Below are 24,324 nucleotides of genomic sequence, written 5' to 3'. Positions count from 1 at the left end.
ACTGGGTCCAGCTTTGAGTAAAGGTTGGGGCAGCGGCACTGTGACTTAGAGACTTACCGCCAGGTCACACACAGTTCCTTCCCTGTTTCCTCCACAAGAGGAGGAGTATATTACTTCACCTCTTTCCATGAAGCAGTTTTATCCTGCCTATGCACTCAGCCACGACTCTTGCTAGTAAATTGGGGGGAAAGAGGGAGCCAATTGTCCTTCTAGAGCCCAACCCCTCCCCACTCTTTCACAGTGGGAAACATCAGGCAAGTAATTGGAGTTGCAATCTGAGCAGAGAGGCCAGGAAGGCCTTATTCTTACTCCCCAGTATAGCTGAGTATATTGTTATGACTACCTAGCCCTTCCCCCATTTTGGGGGATGATAATACACCCCACCGCCCACACGTACGCACACACACATACACACACGAGAGAGAATCACTTCATTAACGTTTGGGAGGCATTCAGATACTTCAGTAATGAAGATCCACATAGACAGCTAGAAAAATAGCCTCGTTACAGATATCTAAGGAACAACTACGTTGCAAGCAGCTTTCCTGACGTGCTTTTGTTTGCAGTGTAGGAGCCGAGCGATTCTGAAGATTATTTTCTTTAAAAAAGTTACGTAACTGTGTATAGTAAAAAGTTCTCTACTAGTGTTAGACAAGGCAAACCAAACAGCATGCTTGTTTGCATAAGTTGTAGTTGATCTTATTCATTGAGACTATAAATGCTCTAATTCAGTTTTAAAACAGAAAATCAATTGTAAATTTATTTAGACCAATTTAGCAGCCTGTCTGTTGTACATCACTGAGCCTGTATTGATTGTTTGAGATAGAACTCATTCCAAACTGTATTGATTTAATTCATTAGCAAATTTTTAGCAAAACCTACTTTGTAGTCTTGGGCTAAAAGTATGTAAAGCTCTGTTTAAAAAATGAAAGATTTCAAAAGAATTCATGGTTGAATTCTTTTTTAGAATTTCTCCCAGGATTAAGATTCCTGCCCAATATTATTATGCATCATCCATTTCACTTTGAAGAACCAATTTTAAAAAAATACTAATAGTGAGAAAGCTAAGGAATCTTGAAAGAAACATTTGCTGAAAATGGAAGTAATATAGTATATTGGTCATTTTAATAGATAGTAAATTGCTTTTCTGATTTACAGATTCGGGTGCCTAAAAATAGCTCAAGAGTTTATAAAACATCTTAAATGAACAGATCATCAGGAGGTTTGTCTGACTTTACAGCAAACATTATTACCGCACCAGTTACCCTAGTAACTGAATGCAACTCAGTTACCATGGCTACTGCTTTTTAAAATACATTTGGTGATTCCCATCCCTCTCTTAACTTTCCCCTCCAAAAATTGTGGCTTTATTTCAAGGGGGGGGGGGGGGGAAATCTTAGTATTCTGTAGACATTTGTATTTAGATAAAAATGTCTGTAAAATGCAAATGCTAATAGCAGGCAGGGACATTTTTTAAAAAGAGCTTATTTTTCTGTCCAAAATCTTTAACTGGCTTAGGCCCTATATTATCATGGGTCGGATTCTGCCATGAGCTCCCTCACACCGAGTAGCACCTTACTCTGCCACTCACTGTAAGAGAGGCAGAATGGGGTCCAAATGATGTGCTAGTTGTGGTTATTGTAGTTGTCAAGTTTAGCTTCTTTGGGGAGGCAGTATTGTCTGATTGTTAGAGTATGGGACTAGGCATCAGAAAACCTGGGTTCTAATCATAATTCTGACACTAAATTACTGCGAGCACTGAGGCAAGTCACTTTGTGCCTGATTTCCAAAAGCACTGAGCACCGGTAGCGGGGCTCGGGGCAAGTGCTGATACCAGGCAGCACATGGGGCTGGCTCAAGCTGCCTGGTGTTGCCACTTCCCCGGTGTCCCATTTTCACTTTCTGGAAATATAGTCTCCCTACTCAAGAAGCCCAGAAATGAAAAAGAAGTGGGTGAAAATGAGCCTTGTCCGCAGAATGCTATTTGCTGCCCTTGGTGGGTCCTGGACACAATTGGCTTAAATAAAAGTCATTGCTTTCTTATTTTTGCTTGGCTTTGGCCCTATTTTTCCTGCCTTTTTATTTTGTGAAGTATATAATTAACTGAATTTTGTTTGCTACTCACATCTCCAGGTATTGAAATATTTCTTCAAGCAGTTTAGCATCAGAGCCAGCTCTGTACATGTTTGCTCTGGCCCACAGCTAGTTCTGCAAGATATTCTAAAGTCTGACTGTAGAATAATTAGCAGAATTGCCCTGTTGATGAGGTGTCTCTTTCCTTATAGACTGTCTTCTTCCAGCTTAAAGTCCAGGTGAACATACAGATGTTTTAAAATTTACTTTTTCCTCTAACCATTTGCTGAAGCTCTGATTTAAACAAAGGAGGACACGCTGCATGAAGGACGTGTGAGATCCATTTCTGTTGCATTATGGAGGAAAAAATGCAGTTCCTCCCAGGTGGACCCACAGAGTCAAACTCAGTTCAATTCACTTTTCCTTTATGTATATGCTGTACTGTGGTACTACACTCATGGATATATATCCTGAGCAGGATTTTCAAAAGTGACTAGTGATTTTGCGTGCCTCCGTTTTTCAGAACACAACTTGCGACACCTTAAAAAAGCCAGATGATCGGAGACTGGAGGGTCAGCACTATCTGAAAATCAGGCCTCTCTCAGGTGACCCAAGTGAAGCATACAAAAAATGGAAGCCCCCAAATCACTAGTCACTTTTGAAAATGTTGGCCTGTAACTGCAAATATACATTTACCTATACCTCACCCTCTCCAGCCAAAAATGGGTAGGGAAGGGCCTAGACACAATGGAACTGCTGTAGCTCAGCTGCACAGGAAAGGAGGACAAGCTTCCTGGAGCTTGCACAGTGGCGCTCATTGCACTTCAGTGTGAAGAGGAAGAGTAGGTTTGAGCTGCTGGAGGTGGGCTGGCAGATCACTAGTCTTGACATTACATGCACACATAGGTGGGAAACATACCACATCTAGGAGGTCCAGGCTGGTTCCAGCACTGGAGGAGGATTCCTTCCACTGCATCACACAAACAATCCCTGCATCAAGCCTGAATCAGGCTAGGTAAAGCCTTGGGTCCTATACAAGAACGACTCCTAACATAACCTTCATTTGAGGCGACAATGAAACATATGGCCCCTATGTTTTCAAAAGCAACTGATGATTTTGAGGTGACCAGCTCAAGACATTTTAAAGGGTCCTGATGTTCAGAGTTCTGAGAACCCGCCCTCAGAAGATCAGGCTCCTTTAAGGTGGCTCAAGCTGAGCACCCAAAAACTGAGGTACCCCAGGTCATTAGCTGCTTTTGAAAATTCAGGCACTAATTTTTCAAGGTATTTAGACACTGCAGCACTCGGCATTGCAATGCTGAGTGCTGCAAACTAATTTAGGCACCTACATTTCATTTTCAAATGGGATTTAGGCACTTAGTCAACCTGCGCCTAAAATAACATTTTCCAAAGGTTCCCATAATTTTGAGTCTTAGTTTTTCACTGCTCAGCCTGACACACCTGGGTGTCTGAAGCTGGGCACCCACCATTATTTGACATCTTTGCAAAGATGGGTCTTCTGTGGGGGTACAGAGGTTGTCTATAGAACAGGAATGGTATTTACTTACCCTACCCCTCATGAGTGCTGTGAGGACAGGTTCATTGATTAATGTTTCAACAGCACTTTCAAGACATTAAGAGCTCCTTACTGGGAAGTGCCACGTATTATTTTGGGTTGTTTGTAGTGCAGGTGGATGCTAAAGATCCCACCAGGCTATTTAAAACAAAGAATATCCCTTCTCTCAGCTGATAACCTCCAGAAAATATTTGGCACTTCTGCAAGTGTTCATAGCAGATCTGCATGTGGGCTATTGCTAAGCAGAACACTGCAAATACACAGCAGATAATGACTCTACTCAGAGCTGAGCTCTCCTATTACTCTGCAAAATGTTGAATATACTGCAAGATCAAGTTAAACAGTTGCATAATATTTCTGGCAACCTTTAAAATACAATAAATTCCTTTTACTTTCTATGGAAAGCAATTTTCCTTTCAGTTCAGGTTTAACTCACCTAATGTTTCTTTTGAAGTGCAGTCCATCTTTTCAACTAGTTGATTTGACCAAAGCATTGTCTGCACCAGGAATATTTTAGCAGAAATTTCTCACTGTTGCTTATGTAACCCATTGGTCAGTGTTACAGGTCTCCCCTCTCACAGAGGATATGAGTCTGAAACAACCCCAACTAGAGAACCTTAATCGTAACAGTTTATGCATGTAGTTCTAGAATTCACCAGTTTAGTCCCCAGTGAGTCAGTCAAAATGGTGGCCATCACACTAACACCAGTACTAATATCATTAGGAGCCCTAATAAGAACCAGGCTGCCAGAGCAAGCATTAGACCTGCTCTGAGCAGAGTGAGGTAACACAGGATTGCCCACGGGAGCCTTGCCTAGGTGTAGGTGGAGCTGCACCACAGTGTTAACAGTGCAAATTAAAAAAAAAAAATCCTATTAAAGGCCCTTTAAAAAACTATTTCTTTTTGGGAGGGGGAAGTAGCAAGGGAGGCAAGTGGATGCAAGAGATGAAAATATTTGTGCTAAGTATAGGTCATTAAGGATCCATAGTGAGTTGGTACTTAGGGTGGGGATTTTCAAAGGACACTAGGAGAGTCAGGACCTCAACACCCACTGAAATTTAATGCAGCCTGGGAAGAGAAGGGGAGTCTAGCTAAACTCCTTAGAAAATCCCAACCCGAACTATTTGGAGTTATGCTACATACCCTTGAGAGAAAGCCCATTTTCTATAGTAAAAATTACATTCTGTCACTTGCATTTACTGCTGACAGACTAAGCATTAATGTCATTACACTGGTGACATTTTGTAGTGACTTATTGTGTACATGCAGAAGCACAGAAGGCGTACATCTGCAGATACAGTAAAAAGCAGCTGAATGAGATGCAACAAATATACATAGAACTGAAATTGGTAGAAAATTTTGAGACTCTCATTTCAGCTAAGATACTATAATGAATGAATTAGCATGGATGTATCTCTATTGGACAGTGTAATAACTGCTCCACTTTGTTTCTTAAGCCCTATCATGTTAGCAGCTATTCTCTTTTAACTAAAGTTTTTGATACCTGTACATTTATTGCTTCCCTGAAATTTTCAGTGGCCACAGTGTGTTACGTAATGACTGACATTCAAACTCCCAAGCAGTCATAGGATTTCTGACAGTATTTCTAGTAATATCAGAAGCAAGGGTGAGTGAACCAATTTGGATAAAACAGGAACCAACTTGAACTTTGACATCAAACTCAAACTGATCCATTTTTGCTGACAAATTTAAAACTGGGGACATCTCTGCATGTCAGGATTTTGGCAAGAACTAAAAAAGGAATTTCTGAAACACCATGAGAAGGACTTCCTCTGATGGTATTCCCAGGTTACCTGGAACTAGGAAACTATCAGAAATCTTGGAAGAAAAGTTGGTCTAGTAAGCTTCCCAGCTTTATTTCTAAACCAAACCAATAAATATCCCAAACAAACCCCTGACCATTTGAGACTGATCTATCACAAATCAGAACGTGACTAACTTCATCAAGTTGAATGACAAAATGATATTCCCCCTTATTGTTCATGGATGAAAACAATTATTTCCTTAAAGCTAAGGTGCTCTGTGGTATCAGGAATCTGAGATGGGAACCTTGTAGTACTACATAATGGTTGCTATTAAGGAGTCAGCAATTACCAGATGGTGTTACCTGAGAAACTGCAGTATCTCACTACTCTAACTGTGAGAACATTCCATCATCTCACAGGAAAAAGAAAATAAAAACATACCAGAAATTAAAATAACTTACCAGCTCAAGGAAGCAATACACCAAACCTCAGTCAATTGCAAAATGGCCACCTTTGAGTTGCAGCTGCTTGCTTCTGCCAAAATGAAAGGGCCAGCCCCAGAAAGGCATGCTGGGAAAGAAGGTCCTGATCCTCAAAGATATTTAGGCACTGACTTCCATTAAAGTTCCTACAAGCAGGGAGAGCGATGATAGGGACTGGATACTCACTAAGGAAGGTAACTACTGAAAGGGTTACTGTTATGGCTCATATACCACTACTTTATCACACTCAGACGAGGAAGTGACTATGATATTGTCAGTGCTGTGGTTTGGTAAATGTTGACACTTTATTAAAAGATAAGAATAATTAGGAACTGTACAGTATTTTGTATGTTATTTTCTCACATGATCAGTGACAGAAAAGGCATCAGATTTACAAGCTAAGAGAATACAAGCGAGATGAGAGGCTGTAAGTTACAGAATACAGCACGTATACATCCTGCTGCACGTATACATGCACCTGGGAATGAGGGGCATGGAAAAAAAACCATAAGGGGAAGTGTCACAGTTAGGTTAAAGGAATCTTGCTCACTGTTTGAAAAGGAACATCAGCCAGGGTCTTGGTCAGTTATAGTTCAGAGAAGATACAGAAGCCTATTCCCAGATTCCCCACATATTTTGCCTTTCTTAGTCATTCAGTAGTAAATGAGTCATACTGGCTGGAGCTCCCTTTTGTGGGCTCTGTACGATCCCACTTAACTAGGTACATACATGGGAGTCCCAACTATCCATCCAGGACAGTGAGAAGGAAGGGGATGTACTCAGTTCGAGGTCTGATCTCCCCAGTTTCTGCAGCTACCTGAAAGGCCTCCCAAAGGAGTGAATTTGCAAGTCTAAGCTTCCTTAATAAAGGATCAGTCCTTGGGAGCCTGGAAGAGAGAGAAAGAGATACCCTGTAGCCACAGGGGAAAGAGAAACCTTGAGAATATTTGAATGGGGGAGGGAAGATGGCAGGAGAGAGGGTGAGAGGCCTGGAAGGAGGCGGGAAAGACCCCTGGAAATGAAGTGCAGTGAAAATAGCCAGAGGATAAAGTAGGGTTGCAAGTAAAGCAGACAGCAACATCACCATGGCAATAGAGAGGGCTAGAAATGTGTTCTTAGAAGTAATAAGAGTAGGGACTGTAAATGGGAGAGGGAGATGCGGCAGGGACAGATGCAGAAAGAGAAGGCTCTAACAGGAGAGACTGCCAGAAACAACGCTAAATAACATTGCAAAAGGTTCCCCCTAAGAAGCCCCAGGGAGTGTGGTTTGCAGCCATTCAGGTTTGAATGCTGTTTAAGTTCCATCCAAAACCAAGAGTCTTGTGCAGACATGAAGCAAAGCAGAGACAGGGCATGTCTGGCCATGCCCCTTCCTGGCCAGCACAGCAACTTACTAGCTGTTCTCTTATTAGCCATTTGCAAAGGAAGTTGCAGTAGCTTTATACTGCCCCGTTTCCCTCCAAAAAGGCCTCTGCCTCCATTTTGAGCTAGCAGTCCAACTCGGGGAATTGCCAAGTCTAGTTACTTCTCTGACCCTTAATTCAAAGGGACCTTCTCGGGGATGGTAGCAAGTCACTAATAAGCACTCACCGGACAGTGTGGAGTCCCCATCTCTCTGCTAGAACTACGTGCTTGAACTACAGATTCCAGCAGCCATAGATCCATAAATTGCAGATCCTTAGATCCATAAATTAGATCAGCAAGAGCTAATCTTCCTTTCCCATTACATTTCCCAGAAAGGGTTCTGATTTATGTTTATAAATTAGCATTCCTTATATAATAGCACTGTTCACATTCATTATCCTTCATTATAATCTGTATGCTTTTGGACTTTTTGGGCCCATCAATTTCATCCCCCTATTTTGCACTCAGAACACTGAAAAGCAGTAAATTTACTGCATAGCCGTTGGGCCAAATTCTACCACTGTTCTCTTCTGAATAATCCCCTTCGTCCACATTCAGTGGAGTTCCACCAGGCATGAATTTGCCCTGACCTCAACAGGGATGCACAGATGAACATGAGGGCAGAATATTGTCCCTGTTGGGCAAGCTGCACAATGAGCTGTCAGTTTTCTCATCAGTCGTCTCTGGGAATGGAGAGGAGAAGAATCATACAATTGGAGGGACTGTACAGATTAAATTGCATAGTTCAAGATGCTTTGATTTGCGAGTTCACACTTCAGAGAGTTTTTTAACACCTTCAGTTAGAATTTGCACCTGACAGAACATGATACCTCGGGCACCTCAAAGCAAAGACTGGGAAATACTCACATTTCCTCACTGACCCCACGTGGACTATGTGAAAAATGATGCTTTCAGAGCTGTCATGCAAAGGCTGCAGAGGCTGAATTTTAAGTAGTTATTTCATCATTAATATTAGAAATATAAAATGAATTTAAGTTGTTCAAAAACAGCTTAATTAAAGGTCTTTCTCAGGTGGGATTCTGTGTGCGCCTGGATGTATCTGTCTCATGAGCAGGCCCAGTGCAACAGAGAAAACTTTATTTGGCAAGTTATACATTCTTTGCACTAAATCTTTGTCTGTTTGCTTTAACAGTAAAATGGGTAAGTGATTAAAGGTAAACTCAGGCAATTTAAAACTATTATCGCACTCAGCGTTGGCTGTAAGGACAGACCTCAAAAAGCACTGGGCTCTTCCTCTTGAACGCCTGACACAGAGTTGAGCCATTCTGAGCCCATCCAGTTGAGGTCAATGATATATACATGTCAGCCATCCCATTGCAATATTTATTACAGGGATATTTTGTTGGGTGCTCATAAAATATGGTGACGAGTTAGAAGACAAAGCTGTAGTAGTAGATATATTGCTGGGGAAAGTCCTGCATTGCGACTAGCAATGGTTTAGTTAGGTAAGGAAGATGATGATATAAATTAGCTAATATTACTGGCTAACTTCTTGTGGGTATTGCGGATTAGAGGGCTGTTGTGAAGACCTTTAAGTTCCTGTCCTTCCCAGGAAGTCCTTTGTATCCTTGATGGATTTCTGATGATTGTCTCTGCTTACCTATCTTTAATGCTCCCACCCTTAAGAAATCTTATCATGGCTATCACCCCTTCAGAAAACTCCCCTCAGAGCTATTTCATAAGGCTCTTTGATCAGTTTTGTGTCCTTCTCTTTTTAGAGTATCTATCCATCTTGTGTAATTGTTGACATCTTGGATGATAGCAGGCTGCCGTTACCTTTAGAAATAGTGTTTGATAGCTAATCACTGTAGCTCCAATAAAGAAATCACAATGCGGAACACTGCTTTTTACAGGACCCACTAAAACCATAACTATAAAAATGTTGGTGAAAGATGTGGGGGGTTAAATAAAATATATTCATTGCCTGTAGGACACTCATCATCAGATTATAAACATTTAAAGGTACCAAGTAGGTCAAATTTGGTGGCATTAACAACTTTGCAGTGTCTCTGAAGGATAGCTCAGCTCAGAAGAGAACAACAGGTTTTGATGTAAGAGGGGCTGTTCCCATTCACCAGCAGTTCACTAATTGTAGTATTAGTGTGTTTGTGTTGTATATTACAAAATGGTTACAATCACAACCTGTTATATATAGTCTTGTCAGCCCCAAAATTAATGAGTCAGACTCCCAAATATCATGAGATTGGCTTAAAAATCATGAGACGTCTGAAAATAAAAAAAAAGCTTAGATTCTTTTTATCTGCTTTGGGGGATGGGGCTTTTAGAGGTAATGTTTTTCAAACTTTTCTCCACAACTAGGAGGCCTAGAAACTGAGTTATTTTTAAAATGAAAGCTCTCAAGAGTCTCACGTAATCACCTGACTCCAGGAGCTGGGGCTTTAAGAAACACCAAATACTGTATCAGAAGACTCACAATAAAAGTGAAATGTTGGTAGTACTTTGTCTATCATGAAGTGTTACTTCCCTGTCACTCCTGCTCTTCCTAACAACTGAACTGACTATTTTTGCCCCTTTGAGGCAACTACACCACCGAGTATAACTAACAAGACAAGGCCAGTTGTTTTAAAGACAATGGATTTTTTCCTTTTTCTTGTCTCTTTCCTACCTTTCCGGAGCTAGATTCATCCTTGGCTGGTGCGCAGCTCAGTACAGGGACACAGGAGAGGTAGCTTGTGCCGCTTGTATTCAGGCATTGAACCTGTGCGGGCTCCCACACAAGTTAGGGAGCTCTTGGAGCTGCCCTAACTTGTGCTCCTGTTGCATTGAGCCTAGTGGGCTTTTCAGGAGCACAGAATCACCAGAGCACAGCAATGCCCTGGCCATGCTCCCTCCTTTCTCTGCCCCACCTTCACCTGTTGCACTCCAGAACACCCCTTGTGTCAGCTGTTGAAGATGTGGCACAGAGCTGGCTCTCCACTTGGGTAGTGTTCTCCGATCCAAGGATATTTTCCATAGGAGGCTTGAAGCTGCTCTATAGCCCCTTTGCATTAGCCTCACTGATGCAAATGGGCCACAGGGCAATGATGAATTGTGCCCCCTGCTTCTATTTCTGTCTTTTCTCTCCTCACTGCATTATCCTCACTCACCCACTTTCTTTTCAGCCTTGTGTTTCCTCTCTCTTCCTTCCCCCATTGTCTGTATATATTAGCCTGTACAATCATTTCTTTACCTACCCTCTCTCTCTGAAAGCATGGTGAAAGCGTCCCTAATGCACATCATCTCTTCCCTCATGCCAATCCTCCTATATCCAGTTCTCATGTTATCCAGCTGAAACCTGATTTTCCCAGTGAAAGGCCAGCGTGGTGCCCTGCTGACAAAACTCAGCTGGGATCAGCAGCACCTACACTCGAAGAGGCAGAGCTGCATCTGGATTCAATGCACGACTCCACCTTTAATCCATAACAAACACTCTGACCAGCTCAGTTGTTTCAGTCTGCCATGCTGGCCCCTTAGCAGCACCAGCAAAGGCAGCCATAATATTTAAAGCCAGTCCACACCTCCTGAACAACCTTGTGTTTGTCAGTGTTGCTTAATCAGTTAAATATTACAGGGCATAATTAGGGCTATGAATGCGTTCTATGAGGCACAAGGAACCCCGTGACTTCCTTTTCGTTTTGTTGGTTTGTTATTTTATTGATGGGTCCTGGAGGCTATCCTGCCCTTTCCCTGACTGATCGCAGCCATTTTGCCACACTGTGAAGACAAATGAACAAAAGAAAAAGGGCCTCTGCTCCAAACAAATACTGAAAGTGGTTTGACCCTCTCAAGATTATACATACTACAGTGGCCATTTGTAGTGGGTCTGTACTGATCTTGCTTGCAGGCTGTGAAGCGAACAATAAGATTCTGTTAACAAGAATCGCACTGTGTGAGGCATGCATTTTGGGATTAAGGAGGAAAAGCGATCACTTGTTTGTAATTGTAAAAACCAAATTATCACAGATTGGAGGCTTTTATTTTTTAAATCAAATAACCCAGAAGCCCAGCATCTATTTAAAAAAATAAAAGTTATGAGAATACTGTTACAGGTCTATACGACATCTAAGAGCATAAAGGAAACAAAACTATGTAGACCAATAGACAAGAGTTAGGTCTTGGAAAACTGTCACAGGAACAGAAAGATTATTTGTGAGTGGCAGGTCTAATCATTGTCTTTCCTTTCCTCATTGTCTATATTGGCTGAGAGATTTCCACCCTAATCTCTCATTAACAAAACCATTTAAGATTTTAAAAGACTGCCTTCCCTTTAACTAAACCCAGCTTCAGAATCCTCAACATGATTTCTACATCAAAGATGCATTTAATAATGTCTGTGTCATGTATTTCATTTGCCACCTCTTAGGGACAGGGACTGTCACGGACTGTGTGTATGTAGAGTAGCTAGCACAAGGATGCCTGTTCTCAGCAAGAGCCTCTAGCTGTTACCGGGGTGCTGGAACAATGTGTATAGTAGGGGTGCTGAAAGCCATTGACCCAAACTGGAAATGATGGAAACCACTTCAAGCCAGAGAGTAGTGTAGCACCCCAGCACCCCTAGTTCCAGCACCTATAGCTGTTACTGTAATACAAATAATAATAATAATGTAAAAATCAGAATGGTATTGATTGAGTGATTTCATTTTGAAAAGAAAATATAAACACAGACACATAAAAATGAACATATATAGGAAATGCCAGACCAGATCAGTGGTCCATCTTGGCTAGCGTCCTGTCAGCCAATGCTGGATGCTTTAGAGAAAGATGTGAATGACGCACTTAGCTGCGCTATTCTATATCATGAGGGGAAGATGTTCTCCTGATTCCCCATTAGACTGACATATACATTAAAGCATGGCCTCCAGCTTCCAGAACCACATTGAGATCATGCCCTCCCGTTCTCATATTAAAAACACATTGAATGAGCCAAGCTTACTCCTCCCAAGCCCGTGACCATTCTCAGGTTTGTTTGCACAATGCGCTAGTACTAGATTCATTGAGCTCGACAAAGTCAATGGGCACGTTTCCATGGATTTCTGCGTGGTTTAAACCCGGCCAGGAGAGAATAGGAACTCATGGTTAATGACTCAGAAGGGCTAAGACTTTGAAAAGTGATTAGTAATTTGTGGGCGGCTCAACTGGCTGGGTGCTCACCCTGACATCATGAAGGAGCTAGATTTTCAGAGGGCAATTGCTCAATTCTTTCTGGAAAAACAACCCCCTTTAAAATGTCTTAATTTGGCTGCCCAGAATTTGAGGAATCCAAAATTACTGGTCACTTATGAAAATCTTGGCATATAGCTCCAAGGGAGAATCTTATTGTTATTTATCATTTGTATTAGAACCACGTTTTGAGGCTCCTGCTGAGATCAGGGTCCCACTGTGCCGAACAAACACATAGTAAGAGCCCCAAAGATGTTACCTTTGTGGGTTTTCTGTGGGATGTTGCTTTCTGCACAATCTGCCTTTAATATCTGAGCACAAGGAGCCAATATTCTATACACCAACCCGCCTCCTAAGCCTTCTGGAGTAGCTGATGTATGAAAAATATGCAGGTAAATTGCCCACATTGTCATAGATTTATAAAACATTCAGTCTAAATACATTCCAAGCTATTACAGCTCTGACAGCTGTTTATTTTAATTTGTCACAGAGCATCAGCGTTATTGTCTGAATACGAACAAGGACTCAGCACATGAACCAAGCCTCAGGACTCAAAAACTAAGCTGCAAAGTCAATCTTGCTCATTAGTTTCGAGGGCTCTAAATTTAGGATTCGACCCCATTGCATATTTCAAGTGTCTTCTTCCAAAGATTCATTCACATACCGCAGTGTTTCCTCTTACCAAAAAAAGCCCAGGGGTTTTCACTTTGGAGCGTAGTTGGAGATCAGATCTCATTTTCCTTTTTTTCTATAGCTGTCATTATTAGATTCCCTTTATCCCTGTGCAGAGCATCCCAAGCTGCAATCAGAATGCAGTATTTATTCCTGCCTATCAAGACTCGTGGCACCATTATGCGTAGCTGTGATTGGATCTGGGTTTGAGAATGGCTTCAGTCAGGTCCCTTGCGCCTCTCACTAAGTGTTGTATTGTGCCTGTAGTCACCCAACAGGAAGGGATGGTGCATAAGTTGCATCACTCCAACCATCCCAGGCTGTAGAGTCACAATTCTTCTCCTGCTCTCTCTTTACTTTGGGCAGCTAAAAACAACAGTAAATTACTACACACATCCCCCCTTTACAGTGCTTAGCTATTCTGGGCAGTCAGGAGGGAGAGTGGGTTTAGCAAAGTTTCTGCCTGTTCTTAACCTCTTCCTGCATACCTCCTCCAGGGAGGGAGTAAATGGGTAACTCCTGCACAGCCAGAACCAAGGTCTACATAGCCCCAATCTGGGGCCAAGCAGGGGTTCTTACCCACCTTCACAGGCACACAGTCCAAGTCATACTCTAGCCCTGAAGGAGAAAAGGGCAAGGTGCAGAAATGCTCTGCACTTCTTAAGGCACAGCTGCCTGCCTGGAGCAGACCTCTGTAAACACAGTGGTTTCAGAGGTCCATGTAAATACTCTTCTCTCTATAGGCCAGTGACCGTTTGCATTTCAAGTTCTAATGAACTCAGAAACGCAGACTCAGTCAGAGCCATTTTTCCCTGGCTGCGTGTTATAAATAACCAGGAGAAACCCCTCATTTGTCTGATTTTGATGCAAAACCAGAAAAATAAAAATTTGTTTCTAAACCGTAGCAAACCTCTCAGCAAACTGGGTATGAGTTTCATGAGTGTGATAAAACCCAGGGCCAGGCAGGGGTGTTTTGCCATGAGGATTCTGTCCAACTCTAGTGAGGAACCCCCTCCATTAATCAAAAGACTGTGCAAAATCTGCTTTGCCCTTCCTATAGTCAGAGCAAAGAACTGATGATGAGTGAGAGGGAGTAAGTGGGACTTTCTCAGAGGATAAAATAAGAGCTAGAATAAAGGTGATGAGTCAAGTGCCTGACAATCATCACTAATAATGGTACTACCACTAATCAGTGCAACAGAACTCAGAGAATGGATAATTTAATAATAATAATCTTAAAAATAGACATATCACCTATTGGATCTGGCGTTTCTAAAAATGCAAAATGAACACAGGGATTGCCACATGGGACTAGTGATCCAGTATTCTGTGCAGTATCCTGTTATTGTCAGTGGCTAGCATCACATACTTCAGAGGAGGTGCAAAGAAACCTCTAGTGGACAAAAACAACGAGAGTTCTGTGGCACTTTAAAGACTAACACATTTAATTTTTGTAGGCATAAGCTTCGTGAGACAGATTCTACCTCTGCATCTGACGAAATGAGCTGAGCCTCACGAAAGCTTATGCCTACAAAAATTAAATGTGTTAGTCTTTAAGGTGCCACAGAACTCTCGTTGTTTTTGCTGTATGCAGACTAACACAGCTACCCCTCTGGAACTGCTCTAGTGGACAGTTATGGAATAAACTGCCCTCAAGGAAATTTCTTTCTAACCCCACCAATTGCTGGTTGACTTATGTCCTGAAGCATGCAGGTCAATATACTTTTCCCAACTGATCTATTGCTATTGCATTGGACAACACTGTCTAAATAATGTTTTTAGAGACACGGTGTCATCTGAATGTATACAGACCTTCTGACTGACATGAATCATGTACAGAGAAGGCAGGGGTCCTGTACAGTATTTTCAAGAGATGGGAATCTTCCCATGTCTCCTTCATCCCGCCACTTCTTCCTTCTCCTTCTTCAAAGGCCCAGAATCAAGCACACCGATATGTCTGGCTGAAGAAGTCTAGATGCCTGTCTTCCTCTGAAATCTCTCCATGCTGTGATAAGAATTTGTCCTGCCAGGGTTGCCAGAGAGCAATGTGAAATGTTCCTTTCCTCCCATTCCCTACGGTCTCTGCAGTGTTCCCAGCATCAGCCAGCCTAAGGAGCTAGCAAGAAAGCTTTAGACCTGAACTCGCATTCCCTGTGTGGCAATGCATAGTGTTGCCATTAGACCATGAGGCTAAGCCTGTCCTAGTCAAAACAGTTGATGGAAGATTGATCAATTGACCCCTTGCTTGGGAATCAGAAAAGTCAGCTCCAGTGCTTGACTTCTTGACCATTTTGGTTCACCTGTGTGGTCCTGGGCTGGTACTGTACATGCCACTCTACCAATTTTAATGAAGTTTTGCATGTCCCACGAGTCACCAACACATGTATCCTCTAGCTACACATTAGGGTTTGCACTCGAGGGATCCATCCCCTTCTGATTTTTTTTGCTTTTCGTATGTCAACACAGAATTTAGAAATAACAAACATATTTCCATCATTTGACTGTACTTTTTTTCACATGCTGTTTCATGTCTGATCGCTACTTTCCCTAAAGCAGTCCAAGCTACTTCCTGCAATTTGTATTATATTTGTCAACATTACATAATCACTGCATTCATTAGCTCCTGCGGGAGTAGTGGTCTTCATATCCTCCAGCGAGGGCTTTGCCTATCTGTAAGCATACTTCTTTGTTAGCTCTCAGCTGGATAATATAAATTTGAACAGTTCTGTGACTGAAATACTGTGCTCACTGAAGTGAGTGGCTGTCCTCATTGCCTCAATGTCAGTTCATTGCAACAACAGAAAGAAAGAAAGATCAAGCTAATTGCTAACTGGCTTGTGCTCTTTTCACAGAATAGGACTTAGCTAGAATACTAGGTCATGCTTTTATATAATTCACACCTATAAGAGCAATACTGGACTCCTTCCCCCCCCCCCTACAAGTATTACCAGCTTATTAATGAGTCCTACGTGCAAAGAAATTTTCATTCTGGTAGTTCTTAATAAAGGTCTCCCAGCTGCAGAGATTGTTTTTCAACAAGATACTTCGTTTTAAAGTCATGGCCTCTATTCAACCGGGTATTTAAGCACATATCTAACTCTACGTATGTGAATGGTCTCATTGACTTCAATGTGGCTTGATATTTCAGTGGGACTATTTCCCTGCTTAAAATTAGGCACATGCTTCAGTGCCTTGCTGAAGTGAGGCCTAGGTCATGAACGGAGCCATGGAAACCCCAAAGCAACTGAGTTTTTTCCTGTTTTTCTTACAACCCCAAATTTGGCCCAGATGTGCCAAGAGGTTTGCCAATATGTCAAAACACTACAGTGACCTATGGGCCAAGTTTCAACGGAGCCATGTCAATTTATGAGTTTGAGACAAAGCCAAATCTAGACAAAGTTTGGTGAGTTAAGCCACAATGAGGCAAAAATTGGCAGCTTCAGCTGGGGTTTCTTAAGAATTCTTACGGTGTTTGGACATTTAAGTCAAAGACAAACCCAAAAGATGTGAACTAATGTGATGCACAGTGGCAAAAATATTTACACAGAGAGGACAGACAAAAGGTGGTCGAGAAATATAAGCACAGAGAGGAGAAGTAACTAGATCATGGTCTCCTAGCAAGTTGGTAGCAAAGCCAGGAATACAGCCCAGTCCAGTGCCTTATTCCCTGCCCTTCACTGCCTTTCTGTCTTAAAATCCACCTGTCCTGCAGGGTGAATTCTATTGAATAACAAATTTTCTGTTTAAAAAAAAGAAAAGAAAAGAAAAGAAAAGATTTCGCACCTGCAAGATTGGAACTACTGCGGAACTGTGGGTTATAGTAATGCCTTAAAAAGCCTAGACAGACCCGCCTGACCATATGATATTGCCTAGTCAAACATTCTGATTTTTTGCTTAATGAGCCTGCAGTAAGAGTCTTATTGGTGTTAATTCCACTGGATTTTCATTCTCTCCCCATGCTGGGTGGAGAGATCTGTGCCCGTTTCTCATGAGAGCCTAGCCCAGGTTCTCTGTTGCTTTGCACCTTTTGTTGTCTTTTCCAGCTATGCAAATCAAAGCATACTGTTCTGATATAGGTAGCATTTTTCATCCACTTTGCACTGGCATAAATGACTCGGCAAGATGCAGGGCAATGGAGAATCAAGCTCTTTGAGAGAGAGCGTGACAGAGAGCGTGCTTTTTTTTTTTTTTTTTTTAATCAGAAGTCCATATAAATTAGACAGTGATGAACTCCCCTTAAAAGGGTCAGTGGAAGGCTCATTCTCAACTACTCTTAAAATAGCCTCATCAAACTATTTGCATTACAATTCTAGACCCGCTATAATCAGAGATTATGCAAGATTGTCATTTTCCCCCTCCAAAATGTAGACATTTTGCATTATTTACATTTTAATGCAAATTTCTCTTTTAAGATCTCCTCTCAGTTCTCCCACCCCCTTCTGCCCATCTGCAGTTTAGGATAATCTCAGATTTTACTTTCTTGGGTATGAAAACCAAGAACGAAATGTCAGCAGCTGTATCTCCAGTGTCAGCAGGAATCCTTCACATGTGGCAAGTGTCAAAGCAGATAAAAGAGCTTTGATCACTTTCCAACACTTTAGCTACTTGCTTTAATTATAGAAAATTTTAGCTGCCGTTGCATAGCTCAATGGCACATGACATAATTTGACAAAATTTCCACTCTTCTGCCCCAGCCTGTTTAGATATAGTGAAGAAGAGTTATTCTAATATAACATGAAAAGAAAAAGAAAATTAGAGAGTAAATATTAAAAGATAAAACCCACAGGAGGGACTATGGGCCAGGGACCTATCAGTAAATAAAGGCCTGATTTTCGAAAGTGTTGAGCATATGTAGCTCCCATTGGCTTCAATGGGATTTATAGGGGCTCAACATCTCTGAAAATAAATTCACTGCGGTGTCGGACATCAGATGAGAGTTGCTGGTAGCCTTTGTGGTGGGAGGGACAGGTCGGGTTCCCTTGCAGTTCCTTTAACAGTTCCTTTAACAGCACTGAATATTGGTCTTACTTAATTAATGTATAAGAACATTTAGAAGATGAAAACAGTGGTTCTTTCCTTCCTATTTCTGCCATTTTTGCGTCAGCCATTGACTTGCCAGCTACTCTGTCTTGGGCTTCTAAAAATCTGTATTGGAACATGTGCAGGTGATAGATTCCATTGGTCATGCAGGTAGGCAATAGACTTTTCAGGCCTGATTCTCATTTACCCCAATGCCCCATTAGGCCCCCTCTGGAAGTGTAAAGGAGCCTGGCTTGTGTAAAAGAGCCTTAGCGTAATTGAGAATCAAGCCCATCATGTTCAGGACCCATCTGTCCAAATGACTGTTCTGCATACAGATCCTATCACCTGCATACGTGTGTTATTATAACACAAAAAGTGAACTGCAGAAGGGAAGGCTGCTTTTTAAAAACCAGCCCCTTAAAATCCAATATGATTTCAAAGCAACTGACTACCAACAAGAATGAGATCATTAAGGAGTATTTTTCTACACATTGATTATAGGACAGCTTGGCCGGTAATGCTATAAGGCAGTAGCTATTACAATATACAATGGTAACCAGTGGGGGCTTTTTGATCATCATGTTATTCTTACAGGATTTTTATGAGCCTTTGTGAAGAGCCAAAACACTGAGACCACAATTTAAATTCAGCAAAGCACTCAAGCTTATGCTTAACTAAATCCATATTGAAGTGTGTTTTGTTTTGCCGAACTAGGATAGACATAAGCACATGCTTAATTTACAGCACGTGCTTGAGTGCTTTGCTGAATGATGGGCTGAGAACTGTTGATTCCATCAGGAAGCAATGACATGCATTTGCAGGAACTAATAGCGTGAGACAATATTGGTATCACATTATCTCTCAACATTGCTACCATATGTCGCTGCAGCAGCTTTAAATGCCCTGTCAGATTTGGTTGTTTCTTCTCTTTAATACAACAAACCATCACTTCTAATGACTCTCGCGGTGCAAGGAGGTTATGCTGAAGGTTGTCCTATGCAGCAAACACTGGTTCATGGGAATTACTCATGCACGTCAAGAGGCGCATTGCATTTTAAGTCTGTCTGAAAGGCTTCCTTCATGAGCCCTTTAAAAAGCAAAGTGGCTTTATGTTAATAAAAACGGATGGTGTGCTCTTCTCATCTCTGCTTTAAAAAGATGTGCTTCTGCTTCCAGCATTAAAGATGTGTCAGCATTCCTCTCAGAAGCTCTTATTCTCATGGGGTAAAAATTTGCTCCATGCTGAAACTTAGCAGACAGGATCTGAGCCCGGGGTGAATATTTTCCTGATATCTTTATGAAAGGTGGAGGGGAGGAGGGTTGTTTGATTTTTTAATCCTACCCAGGCCTGTGGGATAATCAACTATATTTATACATGTGAGTGTAAAAATACTGCACAAAGGCTGAGGTTTGCAGTTCACTTAGAAGAGCCTATGGCTTATATTCCAAGGAGGATTCTGCTGCTAGTTAAAGCTAGCAAAACAAACACCAGAGTGTGTGCAGTGCTTTGACCTATTTATCTAGGATCTCCAAGCACTTCGCAAAACTCAAAACTTTCCTTGGAGGTGATTAACTCATTACCTTAACCATTTTACAGAAAGGGAAACAGAAGCACAGACCAACTTACCTTAGCCAAAGTCACACCAATTTACACCAGAGGCTGAAATAAAAACTGACGAGTCCTGAATCCCAATTTGTTTTCTCTAACACTCTTCTTCCCAACAGCAAACTACAGTCCTGGCAGCTACATTCAGCTGGTAAGATGGTTTTCTGTGAGGGGAATGGAAGCAATCATGTAGCAATCACCGAACCACAGAAGGCTACTCAGTTCTTCTAAACTTAATGCAAATATTACAAGAAAATGTGGGCAAGATATTGTGGTGCAAGGAAAGGGAGAATGGCCTCCTGCTTAGAGGACATCTGGGGTCTATTCCTAGCTCTGCCGCAGAGTTCCTGTGTGACCTTGGGCAAGTTAGTCAGCCTTTCTGTGCCTGGGTTCCCTAACTGTAAAACGGGGCTAATCTGTCTGTGTAGATTGTAAACCCTTTGGAGCAAGGACTCGCTTTGTCATGTGTCTGTCTGTGGACCAAGCACAACAGGGCCCTGATCTCAAAAGGGGCCTCTCAGTGTCACCATAATACAACTGATGAGAAAGAAGGGGTTGGACCATCTTTTGGTTCAACACCAGGTTTAATGTCAGTGACTTTGGGCTGGACTCTGATTTCGTCTCCAACAGAACCAGGTCTCCTGTATTTGGCATGCAAAAAGGCCCACACAAGTTAGCCTGGCCCATACCCCTCTGCAAACAGTTCATTTTGCTCGCTATACCAAGAAGTATACTCAGAGACCAGGCAAATATTTGCTTTTCATTTTGTTTACTAATGGTGAAGGTCAAAAGTAATTTTGTCCCAGCTACATACTAAGAAAACACAGTAGAAACTTCTTGATTGTATAAGAGCCTTGTAGCATGACACAGATACTATTTTGAACAGGACTATAACTTTGGCAGCTATTTCTTTTAGCTGACCCCATGGTATTCACTGGGTATTAGATAAACAAAATAAACCAACCCTGTTGAACCCCTATTTTGATGACATTGCTTGATAAAAGTAATACAAGGACATTACAGTTTCTTTGGACAGCACTACAATTGATTCAGTTGCACATGTCCTTTAGGGCATAGTTGAAAATATCCTGTGTGTCTTGCTTAGTCAAGGGGTCACTACATGTAGACTCCTTGAATTTGAAGAAGACCGATCTGAGGGGTGAAGATCAAAGAGATCCTTCCATTATCGTACAGCCTTGACATGCAAAGAACATAATTAGATGCATGCAGATGCTTAGGATGGGTGTTTTGTTTTGATTTATTTAATTGCTAAATTAAAATGCCTTCTGGGGATTAGGTAGAGAAAGTGGAGTTTTGTTCATTTGGGGCCTCATCCTCTACTCAGTTACACTGGCATAAATCAGGAGTAACTCCAATGATAAAGCTGGGGTAAGTGAGAGCAAAAGTGGATCAAACAAATATTCAAAAATCTCCTGTGTCCTTGGGAGGCTGTGACCACCTTCTCTGTGACATGATTAAAAAACAAATAATGTAGCAGCTTGGAAAAAAATAATGTGGTTTTTGAATGTATGCTCACATTCTGATGGGAATCAAGGTAATGGACCAAATCCTTAGCCAGTTTAAATGAACAGCACACCATTGAAGCCAATGAAACTGTGCCAGTTCACACCAGATGAGGATCTGGCCCTATATTTCTCTCTCTTTCTGAGAAAGATTTGGAAATGGGGTCTGAGGAATTTAATTGTGAAGAATCATACAATAGTAAGTCACGTGTTAGTGTGACTTGTGGCCAGTCCTCTGCATGTTTTGCTCGCTCTGGTGAGGCTGTGATTCTGTAACACCAACAACTGGAACTTTGTTCCCCATTATTCTGTAACATCAGATACTGCCCTGTACTGGGGACCTGCAAAGGCCACCATTAATGTCAACGTTTACCAGCAGCTACCACACCGTGAGATATGGAATACCACAGCTGCACCCTAAACTTAGAATAGGATATAACTGTTACACATCAGACAAAAGACTGTGGTAACTGTTAATAAACGTTGACTTTTTTAATGGCAGCCACTGTACATCCTGCACTTTGGAACAAATGGAGTCTGAGACCTAGTGGGTCTTTTCCATCAGTAACTTCAGCAGACACTGAGGTCCCAATTCAGGAAGGCATTCCTATTTGAGGCAGCATTTAAGCATATGCTTAACTTTAAGTCCCATTGAAGTGCATGACCCTTAAGTGCATGCTTAAATAGAAGCATATGCTTACGTGCTTTAAGGAATCTGAGCCTGAGCGAGTGATTGTCTTTGCAGCTGAAGTATGATGCCTTAAATCTACAGGCAGAAGGCACTACAGCTGTTAACATCTTCAACTGTAATAATCCAACAGCTTTGTGTGTGTGTGCTTCAGAAACAAATCCCTTGTACTTTAGGGTTTAACATTTCTCTTGTGACTTTCCTTCAACAGTACGTGGCATTCGCCTCCCTCTTCTTCATTCTGGTCTCCATCACCACCTTCTGCCTCGAGACCCATGAGAGATTTAACCCCATCGTGAATAAGACAGAAAAAGAATTCATTGGGAACGACACCCAGCTGCGATACTACTGGGAAGCGGAGACTGACGCCTTTCTGACCTACATCGAAGGCGTCTGTGTGGTCTGGTTTACATTTGAGTTCCTGATGAGAATCACTTTCTGCCCAAACAAGGTGGAATTTATCAAAAATTCTTTGAACATCATTGACTTTGTGGCCATTCTGCCTTTCTATTTGGAGGTTGGACTAAGTGGCCTGTCTTCCAAAGCTGCTAAGGATGTCCTGGGCTTCCTGCGAGTAGTCCGGTTTGTGCGAATTCTGCGAATTTTCAAGCTGACCCGCCACTTTGTGGGGCTGCGGGTCCTGGGACATACTCTACGTGCCAGCACAAATGAATTCTTGCTGCTCATCATATTCTTGGCATTGGGCGTCTTAATCTTTGCCACAATGATCTACTATGCTGAGAGAATAGGTGCTAAACCCAATGATCCTAGTGCCAGTAACCATACACACTTTAAAAATATTCCCATCGGCTTTTGGTGGGCTGTTGTCACCATGACTACCCTGGGCTATGGAGACATGTATCCTCAGACTTGGTCAGGCATGCTGGTGGGGGCTCTCTGTGCTCTTGCAGGCGTGCTGACTATCGCCATGCCTGTTCCCGTCATTGTGAACAATTTCGGAATGTATTACTCCTTAGCTATGGCTAAGCAGAAGCTACCAAAGAAAAAAAAGAAGCATATCCCGAGGCCACCCCAGCTGGGATCCCCCAATTATTGTAAATCTGTCGTAAACTCTCCACATCACAGTACTCAGAGCGACACATGCCCACTGGCCCAAGAAGAAATTTTAGAAATTAACAGAGCAGGTAGGAAACCTCTTAGAGGAATGTCCATCTGACCTTTAACCTCCATACCTTGTAGAGATTTAAGATTCAGTCAGACTGCTTTCTTAGAGCAATGGGTAGCACATTTATCCATTATAGTCCCACCACCACACATTGAATATCATGTGTGACGTCTAGGTTGCAGGGACAAATGGCGCAGGGGAGGCTGATCAGCAAAATTAAGGATGAGATCATGTTCCAGGAGCCTTAACTTTGGTCCTGGTTAAGGGAATACATGTTTCAATATATTTTTGAAGAGCAATTACATCTAGTGGAAGAAAATTTTAGCATTCTACAGCTATCTTGCTGGACTGTACAGTGCATCATGGAGGCTCCTGCGAGCTAAATGCTTCCTAGCAGAGCAGGAGCTGAGCACGCAGCTCTTACAGAGATTTCTGACACAACTGGGTTGGAATTCCAAAAAGCCAGATGTTTTTTTATTTGTTCCCAGCTGTGACCTTTCAGCTGTTTTTAAATGGCAGGTATTGTGCAGCTGATTAAAGAAACTAGGTGCCTACCAAGTTGAAGGGACGACTACACCAACATGCATATTCACAAGGCAATCCCATCTCTTTCAGATGATTAACTGCAAAGTAGAACAATAGCTCAAATTCTTGACACTAACACAATATGACTCACTAGGAGACAATTATAGATGTAAGGATGTTTACTCCATAGCATGCAAACCAACCCATTCTATATTATACTAGAGCTTAGCATTTAGAGTTATGAAGAATTTTGAACTACATTAGCTAAAACATATTTGCTCCTCATGAAAGCATGGGTTGATGATCTTTCAACCTTCTAGTAGTAAAGGCTGACTGGAAAAGGGATATTACTGGTTGTTATCGGCAGATTTGTACTAAACAGTAATAAGTGATAATCTTACAACAGGGTAGTCTTATTTTTTAATTATATCTATTCATGTCAGCAATAGGAGAAAACCCCAACCAGAGTAACATTATAATTTCATACCAATTCCATTTGGGTAGGTTTGTGGGAGAAATACTAGTCACCATGGAATATATTATAATATCCCATGGCTAGTGGGTAATTATGGGAATATCTCAGTTTTATGAGAATTCTCATATAGCACATAAAGTTACAGGGCTCCAATCTGATTCTTTCAACCCCATAAGCTACTCTACCCAAGGAATATAATCTATA

The 24,324-nt window shown here is 41.8% G+C and overlaps 1 protein-coding gene across 5 annotated transcripts in view; it reads left to right on the top strand.

The window, feature by feature from the left end:
- Window positions 1–24,324, top strand: part of KCNC1 (potassium voltage-gated channel subfamily C member 1) — a 145,047-nt gene that overhangs the window by 100,747 nt on the left and 19,976 nt on the right. For 4 of the 5 annotated variants that reach the window (XM_067540664.1, XM_067540666.1, XM_067540662.1 and 1 more), the window contains exon 2: window positions 22,206–23,139. In XM_067540664.1, coding sequence (XP_067396765.1) covers window positions 22,206–23,139 — 934 coding nt within the window. The remainder of the gene's footprint in view (window positions 1–22,205; window positions 23,140–24,324) is intronic. The other variant, XM_067540663.1, reaches the window with a different exon arrangement.

Source organism: Emydura macquarii, unplaced genomic scaffold, assembly GCF_026122565.2.
Source record: "Emydura macquarii macquarii isolate MOO-44397 ecotype Brisbane River unplaced genomic scaffold, CSIRO-AGI_Emac_v2 contig_587, whole genome shotgun sequence".
In the NCBI taxonomy this organism is placed as follows: Eukaryota; Metazoa; Chordata; order Testudines; family Chelidae; genus Emydura; species Emydura macquarii.
Note: the sequence above shows the minus strand (reverse complement) of the source record. Positions and strands in the feature narration are given on the sequence as shown.